This window comes from Pan paniscus, chromosome 4, assembly GCF_029289425.2.
Source record: "Pan paniscus chromosome 4, NHGRI_mPanPan1-v2.0_pri, whole genome shotgun sequence".
Lineage (NCBI taxonomy): Eukaryota > Metazoa > Chordata > Mammalia > Primates > Hominidae > Pan > Pan paniscus.
This window is the reverse complement of record NC_073253.2, coordinates 172071080-172092014: the sequence shown is the minus strand read 5'-3', so window position 1 is coordinate 172092014 and position 20935 is coordinate 172071080. Positions and strand designations below refer to the sequence as shown.

Below are 20935 nucleotides of genomic sequence, written 5' to 3'. Positions count from 1 at the left end.
GAGTAGCTGGGACTACTGGTGTGTATCACTGTGCCCAGCTTATAGTTTATTCATTTTTAATTACACAGTAGTAGTTCTTTTTTTCTTTTCTTCTTTTTTTTTTTGTGACAGGGTCTTGCTTTGTCACCCAGGCTGGAGTGCAGTGGAACAACCTTGGTGGCTCACTGCAACCTCTGCCTCCTGGGCTCAAGCTGTCCTCCCACCTCAGCCTCCCGAGTAGCTGGGACTACAGGTGCAAGCCCAAGTCCAGCTAATTTTTGTATTTTTTGTAGAGATGGGGTTTTGCCATATTGCCCAGGCTGGTCTCGAACTCCTGAGCTCAAGTGATCTCCCCACCTTTGCCTCCCAAAATACAGGGATATCAGGCATAAGTCACCACACTTGGCCCAGTAATGGTTCTTAAAATAAAATCAGAGCATTACAGATATATTAAGGTTCCTTTTGTCCACTCCCAATTTTGTACCTCCAGCTCCCTTTTGAAAAGTATCCTCTGGCCGGACCCAGTTGCTCACTTTGGGAGGCCGAGGCAGGCGGCTTACCTGAGGTCAGGAGTTCAAGACCAGCTTGGCCAACATGGTGAAACCCAATCTCTACTAAAAATACAAAAAATTAGCCAGGTGCGGTGGCACACGCCTGTAATCCCAGCTACTCAGGAGGCTGAGGCAGGAGAATCGCTTGAACCCAGGAGGCAGATCATGCCATTGCACTCCAGCCTGGGCAACAGAGTGAGATTTTGTCTCAAAAAAAAAAGTATCCTCTATTATGTGTTTATTATATATCCCTGTATCTTCCTAGGCCTATGGAAATACTTTTAGATATATTTACTACATTCAAAAACATGTGGTATTATTTGCATAAGAATATGTGTGTTTATGTAAATGGCATCACAATGAGCATATCATTCATCCTTCTTTACTCTGTGCTAGGCATTGTTCTAATTTTGACGACACAGCAATACACAAAATAAAGTTTCTATTCTCATGGACCTTACATTATCCTGCCACTTGGTTCTTAAAATTAATATCATGTATTGAGGTCTATGCATGATGATACATGTAGATCTGTTTCATTTCTTTTCTCTGAGACAGGGTCTCACTCTGTCACTCAGTTTAGAGTGCAGTGGTGCGATCATAGCTCACTGCAACCTGGAACTCCTGGGCTCAACAGATCCTCCTGCCTTGGCCTCTAGAGTAGCTGGGACTACAGACACACACCACCACATGTGGCTACTTGTTTGCTTATTTTTTTTTTCTGGCCACACGGCATCTGTATAATTTTTTATTTTTAAATTTAATTTAATGTTTTGAGATGGAGTCTCACTCTGTCACCCAGGTTGGAGTTCAAGCAATTCTCCTGCCTCAGCCTCTCGAGTAGCTGGGACTTACTGGCGCGTGCCACCACGCCCGGCTAATTTTTGTATTTTTAGTAGAGACGGGGTTTCGCCATGTTGACCAGACTGGTCTCGAACTCCTGACCTCAAGTGATCCACCCGCCTCGGCCTCCCAAAATGCTGGGATTATAGGTGTGAGTCACCGTGCTAGGCCTGTTTTTATTTTTAGTAGAGACAAAGTCTCACTGTGTTGCCCAGGCTGATCTTGAACTCCTGGGCTCAAGTGATCCACCCACCTCAGCCTCCCAAAGTGTGTTTCATTTATTTTATTTAGTTTTTCATTTCTTAATTGTTGTATGTTATTCTATGAATATACTATATAATACATCATTCTCTTATGATGGACATTTAGTTTTATATCAATTAGGATGTTGTCTACTTCAGGTAACAGAAAAACATGACTCATAATGGTGTAAATATTAAGGAAACTTATTATTTCACATCATAGAAAACCCAGAAGTTGAACGGTTGCCAGGTATATATGATTAGGGTCCTAACTCTGCTATTTTCTGTTTTTTTTTTCCTCTCTTCTAAGCTCTGAAATAATTATATGTTGTTATATAACAAATTACCCCAAAACTTAGCGGCTTAAAACATAGGCCAGGTGCAGTGGCTTATGCCTGTAATCCCAGCACTTTGGGAGGCTGAGGTGGAAGGATCACTTGTGCCCAGGAGTTTGAGACCAGCCTGGGCACATAATGAGACTCCGTCTCCACAAAAAAACAACGAAAAAATAGCTAGCCACGGTGGCACGCACCTGTAGTCCCAGCTACTTGGGAAGCTAAGGTGGGAGGATAGCTTGAGCTCAGGAGTTTGAAGCTGCAGTGAGCCGTGATGACACCACTGCACTCCAGTATGGGTGACAGAGTGAGACCTTTAAAAAAAAAAAACCACCAAAAAACCATAAACATAGTTTTCATAGGTCACGAGTTGGGACACAGCTTAGACAGGTCTTTGGCTTAAGGTCTGTCCTAAGATGTGATCAAGCTGTTGCCCTGTGAGTCTTTCCATATGGCTATTTCTCACAGTATAGCATTTGGCCTGAGTGAGCAAATTGAGAACTTGAGATAGTACCCAAGAAGGAAGCCACAGAGTTTTTATCACCCACTCTTGGAAATGACATGCCATCAATTCTGCCTTATTCTATTGTTTAGAAGTGAGTTATTAAGCATAGCCCACACTCAAGAAGAGAGATTACACAAGAGTGTGGTTGCCAGCCTGTGGGATCTAGGGCCATCTTACAGGCTGCCTGCCATAGGCTGTCTGTCCTCAGGTTTGCAGAATGGCTGCCACCACCAATGCATCAATAGTCTTCCCTGAAGTAAGATGCCCTAAAAGGATCTTTTTGGCCCTGCACTGAAACCTTTTCTGATCTCCCCACTCCTCAATTCAATTCAATCAACATTTTTTGAGTGTTTGCTTTAGGACAGGCCCATTGCTACTTGTGAGGATTACATGGATCACGTCTTCATAGAGCTCACAAGTCTTATAGAAGAGATATAGACTCATAGAGCAAAGAATTGTAGTATACTGTGGGAGATCGAATGTCCCAGCAGCTGAGGAAGGATGCAGGAGAAATGAACTGAGGTTCGAGGAAGCAGTGGAAGAAATGGTTCAGGTGGGTTTTGGAGGATCAGTTGGAGGTAGGTGGCATGGGGGAGATAGGGCAAAGGCATTCCAGAATGTAAATATTACAGAAAAGTATTAAGAATAATGTGCCTGTAGTTCACGTTCGATTACCCTACTGTTAACATTTTCTTATGTTTATTTTTAGGTCTCTCTCTTTTTTTTTTTTTTTTTTTTTTTTGAGACAGAGTCTCACTCTGTCACCCAGGCTGGAGTGCAGTGGTGTGATCTCGGCTCACTGCAACCTCTGCCTCCCAGGTTCAAGCGACTTTCCTGCCTCAGCCTCCCGAATAGCTGGGATTACTGGCATGTACCACCACGCCAAGCTAATTTTTGTATTTTTAGTGGAGATGGGGTTTCACCATGTTGGTCAGGCTAGTCTCTAACTCCTGACCTCAAGTGATCTGCCTGCCTCGGCCCCCCAAAGTGCTGGGATTACAGGCGTGATCCACCACGCCTGGCCAGGTCTTTCTTTTTAATAGAAATCATGACAGATCTATCTGAAGTCCTGTTTGCTTCTCCCCACATTTTCCGCTTCTCCTTCTTTCACCCCTTTACCATTACCATGGTATCCATCTAGTTCATCTTATATACTTTTACACACATAGATTTTTTGTAAACAGTATATACTGTTCTAATTTACCTATTTTTAAATTTATATAAATCATTTCACAGTGTACATATTTGTTGGCATGTTGCTATTTCAATAACTTAAGTAGTTGTGACCTAGCAAATGTTGACACATATAGGATTCCTTTGTTTTATTTGTTGTAGTATATCACTGTAGGGACATTTGGTGTTTTATTTATGCGAGTCTTATTGGACATTTCTGCTGTTCACATTTTCTGCCAGGAAGCTGGCCTCGTTGAACATGTCTTGTGCACACCTGTAGGAGTGTCTGTATTTTTCTTTTCTTTCTTTCCCTTTTTTTTTTTTTTTTTTTTTGAGACGGAGTCTCGCTCTGTTGCCCAGGCTGGAGTGCAGTGGCAGTGACCTGGGCTCACTGCATCCTCCGCCTCCCGGATTCAAGCGATTCTCCTGCCTCAGGCTCCCGCGTAGCTGTTATTACAGGCACGCGCCACCACGCCTGGCTAATTTTTGTATTTTAGTACAGAAGGGGTTTCTCTATCTTGACCAGGCTGGTCTCGAACTCCCGACCTCAGGTAATCCGCCCGCCTCTGCCTCCCAAAGCGCTGGGATTACAGGCGTGAGCCATCGCACCCGGCATTTCCGTATTTTTCTAGACGTGAAATTGCTGGGTCATAAAATGGACATTTTAAATTTCATCACACGGAATTGTCCTCAAAAGTGGCCGTTCTATACATTTTGCCCCACAGCTATCTCTGAGTCTGTTGTTACTCCTTGCTTTCCCCCAAAGCGCAAGCAACTGAGACCGCGCAAGGCGCGAGCCGGCTCACGGGCGGTCAGCGCCTCCCGCGCAGTTGGTACGTCCCGGATGGCTCCCCCGCGGCGGGGGTTGGTTAAGTCTCCGCTCGCCGCGCCTGCGCCCGCCCCGAGAGCGTGTCTCTGGCATCGGACGCGCGCGCCCGTCCCCTTCCCCCCGCGCTCCCAACGTGTGGCGGCTCGCGACCCCCGGCAACCCGGAAAAGGGCTACAGAGCGGCCCGCGCCAGCGAGTGAGTACCCGCCGCCTGCGCACAGCTCCGCCCGCCCCTCCCTGCCTCCTTTTCTTCCTCAGCGGGTCCGCGGCCCGCTACTCTCCGGGAGGGGCGCTTCCCGACGCCAAGGTAGGCCTCTCCCGACGCCGGGGCGGCCCTTCCTGATGCCGGGGTGTGTCCCTCGCGACGCGGGGGTGGGCTCCGGACGCCGGGGCGGGCCTTGCCGAAGTCGAGGGTGGGTCCCTCCGGACGCCGAAGTGGGCTCGGGATGCGGGGCTGGGACCCTCCCGATTCCGGGGCGGATTCCGGACGCCGGGACCGGCCATTACTGGTGCCGGGTTGGGCTTCTCCAGATGCCGGGGCTGGGTCCTTCCCAAGTTTGAGGTGGGTTCGGGACGCGGGTTGGGTCTCCCCTGACGCCACGCAGGGCCCCTCGGAACGCCAGGTTGGGCTTTGCACCTTCGGTTGCCGGGCGGGTCCCTTTCACACCTGGGGGGCGGCCTGCATCCTCCCGGGCGTCGGGCGAGCGCCGAGCTCCCTCAGCCGTGGTCCGCGCCGCTTCACGCCTCGGGGCGCCAGGCCTGCGCTCCTTCCCGTGCCGGGTTACTATTTTGTTGTGTGATCCTCGTTTTCTCTAATTATTTGCCCCGAAAATAACCCCCAGCGCTCTCCTTGGAGATCGCTATCGTCCTAGACGCTTTCGCCCCCGCAAGGCCGGCGCGTTTCTAGGTGCTTAGGCAGCGCCGCAGGCTTCTCGAGCGCCACAGCCGGCGGGCTGGTGCCCTGCCGCTCAGTTAACGGGGCGCGAGTCCCGGGCAGTAGTGGAGCTGGATTTGAATCCCAGCAGCTGGACTCCAGTGTTCTTTCATTTAATCACTACATCGCACCGAGATATAGAAATGACACCCGGAAAAAGTGAAAAGTTTATGCTTCTGTCTTTATTGTTTTCCTGTCAAGGGAGGCAGTGCCTTGTAGTCGAATGAAAGTGTGTTTTTGGAATCAGATACATTCAGCTTCAACTCTCAGCCCTTTACCAGCTTATCAGCTGTTTGCGTAAGTTTCCTCATGTGGAACATCGTGATCTGAATACCTACGACGCAGAGTTGTTGTGATACTAGATACTAAAGTGTTTGGATTGTATTGTTACACACTTGTCCTAAATTGAGGCTGAATATAAACTGAAAAAATGGAAAATGAAGTATCAGGGATGTATGCGTGTGTAGGTATGCATTTACCTTTTTACAACAATTACAGAAATAAGTTCATTGTATTTAGTTATTAGAGCGCTTGGTTGACGGGCGTGGTGGCTCACTCCTATACTCCCAGCACTTTGAGAGGCCGAGGCAGAAAAATCACTTGAGTCCAGGAGTATCAAGACCCGCCTGGGCAACATAGGAGACCCTGTCTCTACAAAAAATAAAAAAAATTATTAGAGTGTGGTGGCGCCTGCCTATAGTCTCAGCTACTCAGGTGGCTGAGGCAGGAGGATCCCGTGAGCCCAGGAAGTGGAGGCTGCAGGTGAGCTATGATCGTGCCACTGCCCTTCAGCATGGGCAAGAGAGTGAGACCCTGTCTCTTAAAACCCTCAAAATTAAAAAAAAAAAAAAATTAGCTGGGCGTGGTGGCGCGTGCCTGTGGTTCCCAGCTTCTCGGGAAACTGAGGTAGGAGGTTTGCTTGACCTTTGGACCAGGTCGAGGCTGATTGCCCTACTGCACTCCAGCCTGGGTGACAGAGCAAGACCTTGTCTCCAAATAAAGAAAGTGCTAGGTACCTATTTAGGGGTAAAAGTCAATCATCAATCATTTATAAAGGATTGTTCTTAAGGTCCCTGTGCCCCCAAGCTTTCAAAGCAATTTTGACAAGTTTGGTACCCAGACTGTCAAGATTTTAAATTACCTTGTCAGTGATTTTTCTTCAGATAGATCAAGACGATGGATGTGCTGAAATAAAATGGCAAATAATATCTGAAATTGAGGGTTTTCAAGGACACTGCCCAAAATGTTACCTGTGAAATAAATAAGTCTCATTACTGGGGCACCTGTCCTGCTTCTGCATCTTTCTGGAGACATTTTGTTCCTTAATTGTCATTAAGAAGCTGCTGTTGGCATCCAGACTTGATTCCTCCTTCATTGGCAGTTAGTGGTAATTCATTTTAGCTTTAGTTCAATAAGTGAAGATAGACCATTATTTTAGTGAGTTCTTCATCTTGAAGGGTAGTAACTTAAAAAAAAAAGTAGTTGAACTGTATACAGGCTTGCTTGTTTAAATGAACTGATCAGGGACCTTTCTTATTTACGTTTTTAGAATTACTGTGGAAAACAGTAATTTAATGTGGCTAAATCTCATGAAGCACTGGAAATTTTGGAATTTGTATCTGTGGGGAGCCTGTACTTAATGCTTCTTATTGATCCATCATCTGCTGTGATTCTTTGAAAACCCACCTTGAGCCTGCAGTGGTCTCTATGCTGGGTTTTTATTTATTTACATGCCTTTTAGAAATTAGATATATTTTGTGGTATAGCTTTGTTTGCTATCAAATTTCAGCATATTGGTTTAAATATATGGTACATGTAATCCCAGCACTTTGGGAGGCTGAGGTGGGCAATTGCTTGCGCCCAGGAGCTCAAGACCAGCTTGGATAACGTGGTGAAACCCAGTCTCTACAAAAAATACAAAAAATTAGCTGGGCTTGTTGGCACATGTCTGTAGTCCCAGTTGCCCAGGAGGCTCTGGTGGGAGAATTGCCTGATCCTGGGAAGTTGAGGCTGCAGTGAGCTATTATCATGCCACTGCACTCCATCACAGAGGGAGGCCTTGTCTCAGTAACAATACACGTGCACACACGGTACAGGAAACATTTAAATAGGATGGAAACTACTCTGTGTGAGAGGTTTTTCCAGTGCATTACACTTCTCCAGTCGTCCCCCATACTCATCTCTGCTGCCAAGTACTACTCATGCTATACTCTTAGATTTAAGGATTACCTTAAGTTTTTTGTTTGTTTGTTTGTTTTTGAGACAGAGTCTCATTCTGTCGCCCAAGCTGGAGTGCAGTGGCGCAGTCTCGGCTCACTGCAATCTCTGCTTCCCGGGTTCAAGTGATTCTCCTGCCTCAGCCTCCTGAGTAGCTGGGATCACTGGCGCGCACCACCATGCCTGGGTAATTTTTGTATTTTTAGTAGAGACGGGGTTTCGCCCTGTTGGTCAGGCTGGTCTTGAACTCCTGTCCTCGTGATCCGCCTGCCTCGGCCTCCCAGAGTGCTGGGATTACAGGTGTGAACCACCACGCCCGGCCTACCTTAAGTTTTATATCCTCCATACAACTTTTTTCAGCCATATCCTTTTATATTACAATTACTACTCAAAGTATGTTTGAATTCTGTTGTTACACACCTGTCTCAAATTGAGACTGAGTATAAACTGGGAAATAAAATATCAAGGGTGTGTGTTTATATGTGTGTGTGTGTGGGTATGCATTTACCTATTTTTTAAAATTATAGAAATAAGCTCATTGTAATTAGTTGATAAAGTACTTCGTGGCACTTTAATTTTTTTTACCTTTAATTTTATCCTGTGCATTAAATGCATATATAGCATTTAATAATTTAAATATACACTTTGTGCTCCTTATTCACTCAGCAAATATAGGTGCATATCCTGTATCAAGCAGCAGTTTTAGTTAGAGGAGATATAAGTCATGGAAATTGGAGTCCAGTTTTCATGTCAGGAGACAAAAGTGCAAGTGCCTACTGTGTTTGGGCAAGTTACTTTTCTGAACCTGTGTTTCCTCATAATGATATATTCTGGTTTCTTAGGATTTATTGAAATATTCACTCATCAAATATTTATTATTATTATTATTATTATTATATTTTTGAGACAGAGTCTCGTTCTGTCCTGAGCTGGAGTGCAGTGGCACGATCTCCGCTCACTGCAAGCTCCGCCTCCTGGGTTCACGCCATTCTCCTGCCTCAGCCTCTCAAGTAGCTGGGACTACAGGCGCGTGCCACTACGCCCGGTTGATTCTTTGTATTTTTAGTAGAGATGGGGTTTCACCGTGTTAGCCAGGATGGTCTCGATCTCCTGACCTCGTGATCCACCTGCCTCGGGCCTCCCAAAGTGCTGGGATTACAGGCGTGAGCCACTGTGCCCAGCCATATTTATTATTTTTAAAAACTTTTTATTAAGATATCATTTATATACAGTAGAGTGAACCAATCTTAATTGTACAGTTCAATGTGTACACCCGTGTAAGTACCACCAAGGTATGGAACATTTTCAGAAGGCTGCCTTGTATCTTTCCCAATCAGTACCCTCCAGAGGTAACCGATGTTCTGACTTGGATCACCAGAGGTTAATTGTTTTATTTTTTATTTTTATTTTTTTGGGAAAAGGTCTCACTGTCACCAGTCTGGAGTGCAGTGGTGCAATCATAGCTCACCACAACCTTGAACTCCTGGGCTCGAGATCCCTTCTCCTCAGCCTTCTGAGTAGCTGGGACTACAGGCGCACGCCATTATGCCCAGCTAATTTTTTTTTTTTTGAGACAGTCTTACTGTTGCTCAGGCTGGAATGCAGTGGTGCGCTCTCGGCTCACTGCAACCTCTCCCTTCTGGGTTCAAGCGATTCTCGTGCCTCAGCCTCCCAAGTAGCTGGGATTACAGGTATGTGCCACCATGTCTGGCTGATTTTTTTTTTTTTTTTTTTTTTTTGGGAAACAGAGTCTCGCTCTGTCGCCCAGGCTGGAGTGCAGTGGTGTGATCTCAGCTCACTGCAAGCTCTGCCTCCCGGGTTCACGCCATTCTCCTGCCTCAGCCTCCCAAGTAGCTGGGACTGCGGGCGCCTGCTACCTCGCCCCACTAATTTTTTGTTTTGTTTTTTTTTTTTTTTTTAGTAGAGCCGGGTTTTCACTGTGTTAGCCAGGATGGTCTCGATCTCCTGACCTTGTGATCCGCCCACCTCAGCCTCCCAAAATGCTGGGATTATAGGCGTGAGCCACCGCACCTGGCCCTCAGTTTATTCTTTGTCAAGATTGTTTAAACTGTTCTGGGGCCTATGCCTTTCTATATACATTTAGAATAAGCTTGTTTATGTCTACTAAAAGTCTTAGTGGGATTTTTATAGGAATTGCATTAAACCTAAGATAATGTTCTGTGCTCCCAAAGGTTGAAGAAAAAAAAACAACAACCTAGGATCAGTTTGGGGAGAATTGATATGTTTACTGTGTTGAAGCTTCCAACCCGTTGGCATGGTATGTCTCTACTTATTTAGATCTTTGATTTCTTTCGCTAGTTATTCAAAAAACAAAACCCCATAAAACAACTTACATATAAATCTATCCACACACCTGCAGTGAACTCACTTTCTACAAAGGTGCCAAGAACATACACTGCGGAAAAGACAGTCTCTTCAATAGATAGTGCTTAGAAAACTGGATATCTATATGCAGAAGAATGAAACTAGGCCTCCATCTCTTGCCATATACAAAAATCAAATAAAAATGTATTAAATGTATTAAATCTAAGACCTCAAACTATGAAATTACTACAAGAAAACTTTGGGGAAACTCTCGAGGACATTGGTCTGGGCAAAAACTTCTTGAGTAATATCCCATAACCACAGGCAACCAAAGCAAAAATGGACAAATGGGATCACATGAAGTTAAAAAGCTTCTGCACAGCAAAGGAAACAATAAAGTGAAGAGACAACCCACAGGATAGGAGAAAATATTTGCAAACTACCCATCTGACAAAGGATTAATAACCAGAATATATAAGGAACTCAACTCTATAGGAAAAAAATTTAATAATCCAATTTAAAAAATGGGCAAAAGATTTGAATAGACATTACTCCAAAGTAGACATGCAGGCTAGGCATGGTGGCTCAGGCTTGTAATCCCAGCACTTTGGGAGTCCGAGGCAGGTGGATCACCTGAGGTCGGGAGTTCGAGACCAGCCTGACCAACATAGAGAAACCCCATCTCTACTGAAAATACAAAATTAGCCGGGCGTGGTGGTGCATGCCTGTAATCCCAGCTACTCAGGAGACTGAGGTAGGAGAATCACTTGAACCTGGGAGGCAGAGTTTGCAGTGAGCCGAGATTGTGCCATTGCACTCCAGCCTGGGCAATAAGAATGAAACTCCATCTCAAAAAAAAAAAAAAAGACATGCAAGTGGAAAACAGGCATATGAAAAGGCGTTCAACATCATTGGTCATCAAAGAAATGCAAGTCACAACTACAGTGAAATATCTCACCCCAGTTAAAATGGCTTATATCCAAAAACACGTAATAGGAAATGCTGGCAAGGATATGGGGTAAAGGGAACCCTTGTACACTGTTGGTGGGAATGTAAACTAGTACCAGCACTATGGAGAACAGTTTGGAGGTTCCTCAAAAAACTAAAAGTATGCCGGGTGCGGTGGTTTATGCCGGTAATCCCAGCACTTTGGGAGGCCGAGGCGGCGGATCATGAGGTCAGATTGAGACCATCCTGGCTAACACGGTGAAACCCCGTCTCTACTAAAAATGTAAAAAAATTAGCTAGGTGTGGTGGCGGGCGCCTGTATCCCAGCTACTCGGGAGGCTGAGGCAAGAGAATGGTGTGAACCCGGGAGGTGGAGCTTGCAGTGAGCTGAGATGGCACCACTGCACTCCCCCGCCTGGGCGACAGAGCGAGACTCCATCCCAAAAAAGCAAACAAAACAACTAAAAGTAGAGCTACCGTATGATCCAGCAGTCCCACTGCTGAGTATGTATCCAAAAGAAAGGAAATCAGTATATTGAAGAGATATCTGCACTCCCAGGTTTGTTGTAGCACTATTTACAATAGCCAAGATATGGAATCAACCTGTGTCCATCAACAGATGAATGGATAAAGAAAATATGGTACTTATACATAATGGAGTACTATTCAGCCATAAAAATGAATGAGATCCTGTCATTTGTAACAACATGGGTGAAACTGGAGGTCATTATGTTAAGTGAAATAAGCCAGGCACAGAAAGACAAACATTGCATGTTCTCACTTATTTGTGGGATCTAAAAATCAAAACAGTTGAGCTAATGGAGATAGTAGAAGGATGGTTACTAGAGGTTGGGAAGGGTAGTGGGGGATGGTGGGGAGGTGGGGATGGTTAGTGGGTACCAAAAAAAAAAAAAAAAAATAGAATCAATAAGACCCAGTATTTGATAGCACAATAGGATCACTTATAGTCAATAATAATGTAATTGTACATTTTAAAATAAAATTATAATTGTATTGTTTGTAACACAAGGATAAATGCTTGAGGGGATGGATACCCTATTTTGTATGATCTGACTATTACATATTGCGTACCTGTAACAAAGCATCTCATGTATCCTATAAATATGTGCACCTATGTACCCACAAAAATTAAATTTAATAAAACGTATAAGACTTACATGCTAAAAACTAAAATGTATGTTAGAAAACTTAAAAATGCTGCAAGATTTTTTTGAGGATTATTATTATTATTTTTTCTGAGACAGGATCTTGCTCTGTCACTCAGTCTGGAGTGACTGCAGCCTTGATCTCACGGGCACAAGTTATCTCCCACCTCAGTCTCCTGAGTAGCTGGGACTACAGGTATGCAACACCATGCCTGACTGATTTTTAATATTTTTTTGTAGGGACGGGGTCTTGCTGTGTTGCCCAGGCTGGTCTCAACCCCCCTAGCTCAAACAGTCCTCCTGCCTTGGCCACCCAGAGTGCTGGAATTACAGGCGTGAGACACTGCACCCAGCCTGAGCATTATTTTTAAATTATAAAATGAGCACAGACTTGTAGGAATTTTGAATAAAGGAGAAAAATACGTATACATTCACCACACTAAATTATTCCAAGGTTTTGTTTTTGTTTTTTTTGAGACGGAGTTTTGCTCTTATTGCCCAGGCCAGAGTGCAGTGGCATGATCTCGGCTCACCGCAACCTCCACCTCCCGGGTTCAAGCGATTCTCCTGCCTCAGCCTCCTGAGTAGCTGGGATTACAGGCATGCACCACCACGCCTGGCTAATTTTGTATTTTTAGTAGAGACAGGGTTTCTCCATGTCGGTCAGACTGGTCTCGAACTCCCGACCTTAGGTGATCCGCCCGCCTCGGCCTCCCAAAGTGGTAGGATTACAGGCGTGAGCCACCGTACCCAGCCTTTTTTTTTTTTTTTTTTTTTTTTTTTGAGACAGAGTCTTGCTCTGTCGTCCAGGCTGGAGTGCAGTGGTGGCACAATCTCAGCTTAGTGCAACCTTTGCCTCCTGGGTTCAAGTGATTCTTGTGCCTGAGCCACTCGAGTACCTGAGATTACAGACATGTGCCACCATGCCCAGCTAATTTTTGTATTTTTAGTAGAGATAGGGTTTCACCATGTTGGCCAGGGTGGTCTCGAACTCCTGACCTCAGATGATCTGCTGAAAGTGCTGGGATTACAGGGGTGAACCACTGCAAAGAAGTATTTATTGATCCCCTATCATTTGCCACGGCATTTGGTAGGTGCTGGGACTGTTTCTTCCTTGCCTTCCTTAAGGCTATAGTCCATTGAGAAAGACAGACATTTCTTTCTCGATGAAAAATCACGCAAATGAGTGTGTAATTAAAACTGTGTTAACTGATTTTGACAGAGGTGCATGGTACTTTGAAAATGTATAGTGGAGGTATTTGACCAATTTGGGGAGCCAAGAAAGATTTCTCTGAGAAAGTTATTCTTCTGAAGGATGAGAAGGAATTAACTAGGTGAAGGGGAATGTTGGGGAATCTTCCATTCATAAGAAGCAAGTATAGAGGCCTCATGACAGTAAAGGAGTATGGCTGGGTCTTAAGAACTGTGAGAGAGCTTAGAAAGAGCAATCTGGCAGGAGGGCAGATAATATGGGACATACTTTGTAGACTATGTTAAGAGCAAAAATGTCCTAACTATAAAAGTAGTGGGAAACCATTGAAATGGTTTTTTTTTTTTTTTTTTTTGAGACAGAGTCTCGCTCTGTCGCCCAGGCTGGAATGCAGTGGTGCAATATCCGCTCACTGCAAGCTCCGTCTCCCGGGTTCACGCCATTCTCCTGCCTCAGCCTCCTCAGTAGCTGGGACTACAGGCGCCCGCCACCACGCCCGGCTAATTTTTTTGTAATTTTAGTAGAAACGGGGTTTCACTGTGTGAGCCAGGATGGTCTCGATCTCCTGACCTCATGATCCGCCCGCCTCGGCCTCCCAGAGTGCGGGATTACAGGTGTGAGCCACTGTGCCCGGCCTGAAATGTTTTAAGTAGTGGAGTACTTTAAGATTTGCAGTTGAAAAGATAACAGCTTTGGTGTGTAGAGATTGGAGGGGAACGGTGGTAAAAGTAAGGAACCCAGTTATGAGTCTGTTAAAATTGTCTACACGTGAGTTGTTGGTAGCTTGGATGGTGATAGTGGTGAAAATGAAAAGAAATGGAGAGGTTAAAGAGAGGTATAGGAGGTGAAATCAATTGCACATAAGGATGAATTGGATATGAAAAATGAGGGAAAGAGAGTTAAAGATAACATCTTGGTTCTGTACAGGGCTGGAAGGTGTGTACTAGCTTTCAAGTCTGCCCCAACTCTTTCCTCAGGGCTCTCAAATTTGTGTATGTGTGTGCGCGCACGCGTGCACATAGATCCCGCTGAGCAGGGTTATGTAGGAAGCTTGGGCCTATTGTGGTCTCTGCTGTGCATTTCAACAGCCTCTGACCATTCTGGGATATTTTGAGAGTTTATGAATCCTCCTATGGCTGTCTTATTTCATGGAGTTTCCTGATAAATCTCTGACTCATCTTCTCATTTGTTGCTTGTCTCAGGTAAGACCCAATGGCAGGCAATTGGCTGCTAAGATTGGAGTAATGATACTCCACATCTCATCTGTTCCCTTCAGCTGTCGCAGTGCAGTGGTTGGTACTCATATTCTGTCCTTCCCTGGTTAAACTACTGGACTCATAGTTCAACCTGTGATTTGAACTGAGGAGTAGGGTACTGAATATGGGAGTTGATCCTAGGTGTGAATCACAGAGACTCATGGTATTCTTACCCAAAGTTCAGTCGTTTTCATGAGTGAACATTTCTTAGTTAGTTTTATGCTTTTGGTCAGTTTCCAAGTGCTGAAATGGTTGTTTTGACTGTTTTGGGTTAGCTTTATAGTTTTCTTGAGAAGAGATTTGTCAACCTCCTTACATGGTCATGATGGTAACCACAAGTCCTTTTTTAGTTTGTTTATTGACTTAACACCACTCAGTGACTATTTTGAGTTTTCATCAAGGTATATAACTGTGTAATCACCTCCACAATCAAGATAGAGAACATTACCTCAAAAGTTACCCTCCTGCCCCTTACCAGTAATTTCTCTTCCTCTTCTGACCTGGCTCCAGGCAAATGCTGGTCTGTTTTCCTTTAACTGTTGATTAGTTTTTTTCTAGTTTCATACAGGTAGAATCATAGTTTGTAGTCTTTTAGACATTGCTTCTTTTGCTCACCATAATGCCTTTGAGATTCATCTGTGTCGTTGGATGCATCAGTAGTTTGTTCCGTTTTATTGTTGAGTAATTTTTCATTGTAGAGATATGTCTCAATTTGTTTATTCACATGTTGATGGATATGTGGGTTATTTCCAGTTTTTGTCCCTTATGACTAAGGCTGCTATGATGAACATTCACATCTTTATTTCTCTTGAGTAAATACCTAGGAATGAAATGGCTGGGTAATGTAGTAGATACGTGCTTTACTTTTTAAGAAACTCCCAAACTGTTTTCCAAAGTGGATGTACCACTTTATATTCCCTTTTTTTTTTTTTTGAGATGGAGTTTCACTCTTGTTGCCCAGGTTGGAGTGCAATGGCATGATCTCGGCTCACCGCAACCTCTGCCTGTCAGGTTCAAGCGATTGTCCTGCCTCAACCTCCCAAGTAGCTGGGACTACGGGCTCCTGCCACCATGCCTGGCTAATTTTTTGTGTTTGTAGTAGAGATGGGGTTTCACTGTGTTAGCCAGGATGGTCTCGATCTTTTCACCTCGTGATCCGCCCGCCTTGGACTCCCAAAGTGCTAGGATTACAGGCGTGAGCCACCGTGCCTGGCCTTTTTTTTTTTTTTTTTTTTTTTTGAGACAGAGTCTTTCTCTGTCGCCCAGTCTGGAGTGCAGTGGTATGATCTCGGCTCCTGAGTTCAAGCAATTCTCCTACCTCAGCCTCCTGAGTAACTGGAATTACAGGTGCATGTCACCACACCCAGCTAATTTTTTCATTTTTAGTAAAGACGGGGTTTCACTGTGTTGGCCAGGCTGGTCTCAAATCCTTATCCTCAAGCAATCTGCCTATCTCGACCTCCCAAAGTGCTGGGATTACAAGTGTGAGCCACCATGCCCAGCCCACAAGTTGTCATTTCATCTGTTGATGGAATCTGGGTTGTCTTTGGTGTTTGACATTATGGAAAGAGCTGCTATGAACATACATATACAAGTTTTTGGGTGGTAATGTTTTCATTTCTACTGGGTAATTAATAGTAGTGGAATTGAAGCAAAGTTAAAAAGAGAAAAACAAGTTTTCCTGTACTTGGCTGACTCACTCCAAGGCCAGCAATAGGCAGGGCCCTGGCAGAGCCTTGATAACACTGTCTGAAAAGCCAGAGCCCAAAGGAATGAGCTCCAGATACTCTCCCAGCACACTGCGCCCCACACCCCCACCCCAGAGTGAGGATAAGAAAAGAAAACAAATTCCTTTCTCATAAGTATTTCTACAAATACCTGTGTTTCACAAGTTTTGTAAGTTCCTGTTTTCCCTACAGTGCAGCTGCAAGATCACAAGCTATGCTTGCGTTGCGAGACCTGTCGCAATTTAATTAACTGCCTTTGTTCTGCTTCTGTAAGCCTGCTTGCCTGCCCCATGAGTTTCGCACCGTCACATTCCCACCGCACCATTCAAACTAGCCAACTCCCTTTCAGAAGTGTGTATAAAAGTCAAGCCCTGTCTTTGTTGAGGGCTCAGCCTTTGGATGTTAATCTGCTGGGCTGGTGGCCACCTAAAGAAAATCCTCCTGTTCCACGTATTGGTCTCTCCAGTCTCCAGATTCCCGCAACAGAATGACTGGCTTACATGACAGTTATACTTTTTTTTTTTTTTTTTTAAAGAAACTGCCAGTTTTCCAAAGTGGTTATGCCATTTTACATTCCCATTAGCGGTATATGAGAGGTTCATTATATTCTGCATTCCTGCCCACATTTGTATTGTCACTATTTTCAATTTTAGCCATTCTAACGGATATACAGTGTTAGGCCATTGTAAATTTAATTTGTAATTTCTTGATGAATAATGATATTGAATATCTGTTTGTTTTTCCTTATTGGCCTTTAGTATATCTCCTTTTGTGAAGTTTGTTAATATCACTTGCTTCTTTTAAATATTGGTTTGTCTTTTTTTATTTTTTCTTTTGAGATAGGGTCTCAGTGTGTTGTTCAGGCTGGAGTGTAATTTTTGGAATCCACCTAGAGATGTAAAGTGGCATAGCCAGCCTCCCAGTGTTTATGTGTTTAATAAGCATGTTTATGCTGCATTACCCAAGTGTTTTTTACTATTTCATCCTTTTCACACTTTGATTTTTGTATGCTTTCTTCTTTTTTTTTTTTTTTTTTGAGATAGAGTTTCACTCTTGTTACCCAGGCTGGACTGCAGTGGTGTGATCTTGGCTCACTGCAACCTCTGCTTCCTGAGTGCAAGCAGTTCTCCTGCCTCAGCCTCCCAAGTAGCTGGGACTACAAGTGCCTGCCACCATTCCCAGCTAATTTTTGTATTTTTAGTAGAGACGGGGTTTCACCGTGTTGACCAGGCTGGTCTCAAACTCCTGACCTCAGGTGATCCTCCCAATGTGGTGGGATTACATGCGTGAGCCACCGCGCCTGGCAGATTTTTGTATGTTTTCCAGTACACAAAATACATTAGTATTCATATAGTTAATAAAGTAAATATACATATGTTGTGGTTGTGCCTTACAAATTATCAGTAGAGATACTTTATATATTTAATTATTAGACTTTAAGTCTTTAAGTTCTGGGGTACATGTGCAGAACGTACAGGTTTGTTATATAGGTATATTCGTGCCATGATGATTAGATATATTTTTAAAAGGTAAGAAAATATTTGTGCCTGGGCATGGTGGCTCACATCTGTAATCCCAGCACTTTGGGAGACCTGGGTGGGAGGATCACTTGAGCCCAGGAGTTCGAGACCAGTCTGGGCAATGTAGTGAGACCTTGTCTCTACAAAAAATAAAAAGTAAATTAGCTGGGTGTGGTGGCACATGCCTGTGGTCCTAGCTACTTGGGAGGTTGAGATGGAAGAATTGCTTGAGTCTAGGAGGTTGAGATTGTGGTGAGCCATGTTGGCCTCATAAAGTGCTGGGATTACAGGCATGAGCCACTGCACCCGGCCAAGAATTTTTTTTTTTTTTTTTGAGATGGAGTCTTGCTCTGTTGCCCAGGCTGGAGTGCAGTGGCACAGTCTTGGCTCAACCCCTGTCTCTGGGGTTCAAATGATTCTCATGCCTCAGCCTCCCCAGTAGCTGGGATTATAGGTGCACACCACCATGCCCAGCTGATTTTTGTATTTTTAGTAGAGATGGGGTTTCTCCATGTTGGCCATGCTGGTCTCGAACTCCTGATCTCAGGTGATCCACCTGCCTTAGCCTCCCAAAGTGCTGGGATTACAGGCGTGAGCCAACATTTCTGGCCCAATAATTCTTTGTATATTCTGGATACAAGTCTTTTGCAAGATAAATGTATTGCACATATTTTCTTCCATTCTATGGTGGCTTTTTGTTTTCTTTTTTGATACGGGGTCTTACTCTGTTGCCTAGGCTGGAGTGCAGTAGCGTGACCACATCTCATTGCAGCTTTGACCTCCCTGGTTCAGGTGATCCTTCCACTTCAGCCTTCTGAGTAGCTGGAACTACAGGTGTGTGCCACCATACCCAGCTAATTAAAAAAAAATTTTTTTTTTTATAGAGACAAGGCCTTGCTATTTTGCCCAGACTGTCATTGTGTGGCTTCTTAATGGTCTTTTTTTAAAGAGCAGAAGTTTTAAATTTCAATAAAGTCAAATTTATCAATTAAAAAAATTTCTTTATGTCCTAAGAAACCTTTATTTACTCAGTCACCTTTTTTTTTTTTTTTAAATTGAGACAGGGTCTCACTATGTTGCTGAGGCTCGTCTTGAACGCTTGAGTTCTAGTGATCCTTCTGCCCTGGCTCCCCAAAGTGCTGGGATTACAGGCATGTGCCACTATTCCTGGCCAAATCTTGATAGTTCTACACTCTTTTGGGTCTTTCACTCCTTTGAGAATTCAATAAAAAATATAATAATTTTTCCAAGGAAGATACTGAAAAAACCAATTTTACACACAATTTTAGTTAATCCCCTGAAGCCAATCTATAGATTCTTTAAGGGCTTTTGGATTGACAGGTTAAGAACTCTTGGCTGGCAGTTCTCTAAGTATTAATCTATCTCTTCTTATGAGATGAGGTCTCACTCTGTTGCCCAGGCTAGAGTGCAGTGGCGCCATCATGGCTCAATGCAGCCTCCACCTCCCTAGGCTCAGGTGATCATGTCACCTTAGCCTCTCAAGTAGCTGGGACTATAGGTGTGCACCACCACACCTGGCTAATTTTTAAAATTTTTTTGTAGAGGTGGGGTCTTTCTTTTTTTTGAAACGGAGTCTTGCTCTGTCTCACAGGCTGGAGTGCAGTGACACAATCTCGGCTCACTGCAAGCTCCGCCTCCCAGGTTCACGCCATTCTCCTGCCTCAGCCTCCCGAGTAGGTGGGACTACAGGTGCCTGCCACCATGCCCGGCGAATTTTTTGTATTTTTAGTAGAGATGGGGTTTCACTGTGTTAGCCAGGATGGTTTTGATCTCCTGACCTCGTGATCTGCCCGCCTCGGCCTCTCAAAGTGCTGGGATTACAGGTGTGAGCCACCGTGCCTGGCCTTTTTTTTTTTTTTTTTTTGAGACGGAGTTTCACTCTTGTTGCCCAGGCTTGAATGCAATAGTGCCACCATGCCTGGCTAATTTTGTATTTTTAGTAGAGATGGGATTTCTCCATGTTGGTCAGGCTGGTCTTGAGCTCCCGACCTCAGGTGATCAAGAGGCAGTCTTTCTGTGTTGCCCAGGCTGGTCAGATCTGTCTTCTCAATTTGCCAGATTTCATATTCTTTCCCCTCAGTTGTCTTTGCTGTTTCTCCCCAAAGAGATTTGCTCTTTGGGTAGTCTTCATTATGGTAGTAGCAGACCTGAATCTAAAAAGGTAGAGTAAGGTGAATTAAAACTGAGGCCGGGCTTGGTGGCTCATGTCTGTAATCCCAGCACTTTGGGAGGCTGAGGCAGGCGGATCACGAGGTCAGGAGATCGAGACCATCTTGGCTAACACGGTGAAACCCCATCTCTCCTAAAAATGCAAAAAAAATTAGCCGGGCGTGGTGGCGGGCGCCTGTAATCCCAGCTACTCAGGAGGCTGAAGCAGGAGAATGGTGTGAACCTGGGAGGCAGAGCTTGCAGTGAGCCGAGATAGCGCCACTGCAGTCTGGCCTGGGTGAAAGAGCGAGACTCCGTCTCAAAAAAAAAAAAAATAAAAATAAAAAATAAAACTGAGGACTTGATTAGTCATGATGGCTTGTGCCTCTAATCCTAGCATTTTAGGAGGCCAAGGCAGGAGGATCGTTTGAGGCCAGGAGTTCAAGACCAGCCTGGGCAACATAGCAAGACCCCCATCTCTTTAAAAAAAAAAAATTAGCTGAGTGTGGTGGTGTACTCTTGTAGTCCTACCTACCTGGGAAGCTGGGGCAGGAGGATTCCTTGAACCTAAGAGTTACAGGTTGCAGCGAGCTATGATCATACACATTGCATTCAAGCCAAGGCAACAGAACAAGCCCCTATCTCAAAAAACAAAAACATAAATATAAAATCTATTTATATTAGAAATATGGCAACATTTGTACAAAGTTGCATTTGTGTTTTTTCCATTTCTGTTATAGTTTGGGGTTTAGAAAATTCACTTCTTGCAAATTAATATAAAATTAATTTAGGAAGTACAAATATGTCATCTTATTTGTGTTTTAATTTGTGTAATGGTAACTTGATAGGTTTTTAACCTTTTCCTGCTGCTATAACAGAATATCTTAGACTGGGTAATTTATAAACAGTACAATTTTTTTTGTTCACAGTTCTGAAGTCTGGTAAATCTAAGATCAAGGTGCCTGATGAGGGCTTGCTCTCTGCTTAAAAGGTGGGACCTTCTTGCT

The 20935-nt window shown here is 44.2% G+C and overlaps 1 protein-coding gene across 7 annotated transcripts in view; it reads left to right on the top strand.

Moving 5' to 3' along the window:
- Positions 1-20935, top strand: part of UIMC1 (ubiquitin interaction motif containing 1) — a 115824-nt gene that overhangs the window by 12152 nt on the left and 82737 nt on the right. Inside the window, exons 1-3 of one of the 7 annotated variants that reach the window (XM_055113044.3) lie at positions 4523-4763; positions 5592-5687; positions 9800-9885. In XM_055113044.3, the coding sequence (XP_054969019.1) occupies positions 5614-5687; positions 9800-9885 (160 nt within the window). In that variant the 5' untranslated portion in view covers positions 4523-4763; positions 5592-5613. Of the gene's footprint in view, positions 1-4522; positions 4764-4802; positions 5019-5591; positions 5688-9799; positions 9886-20935 lie in introns of those variants that run through there. The other 6 variants (XM_063604303.1, XM_055113043.3, XM_063604302.1 and 3 more) reach the window with 6 other exon arrangements.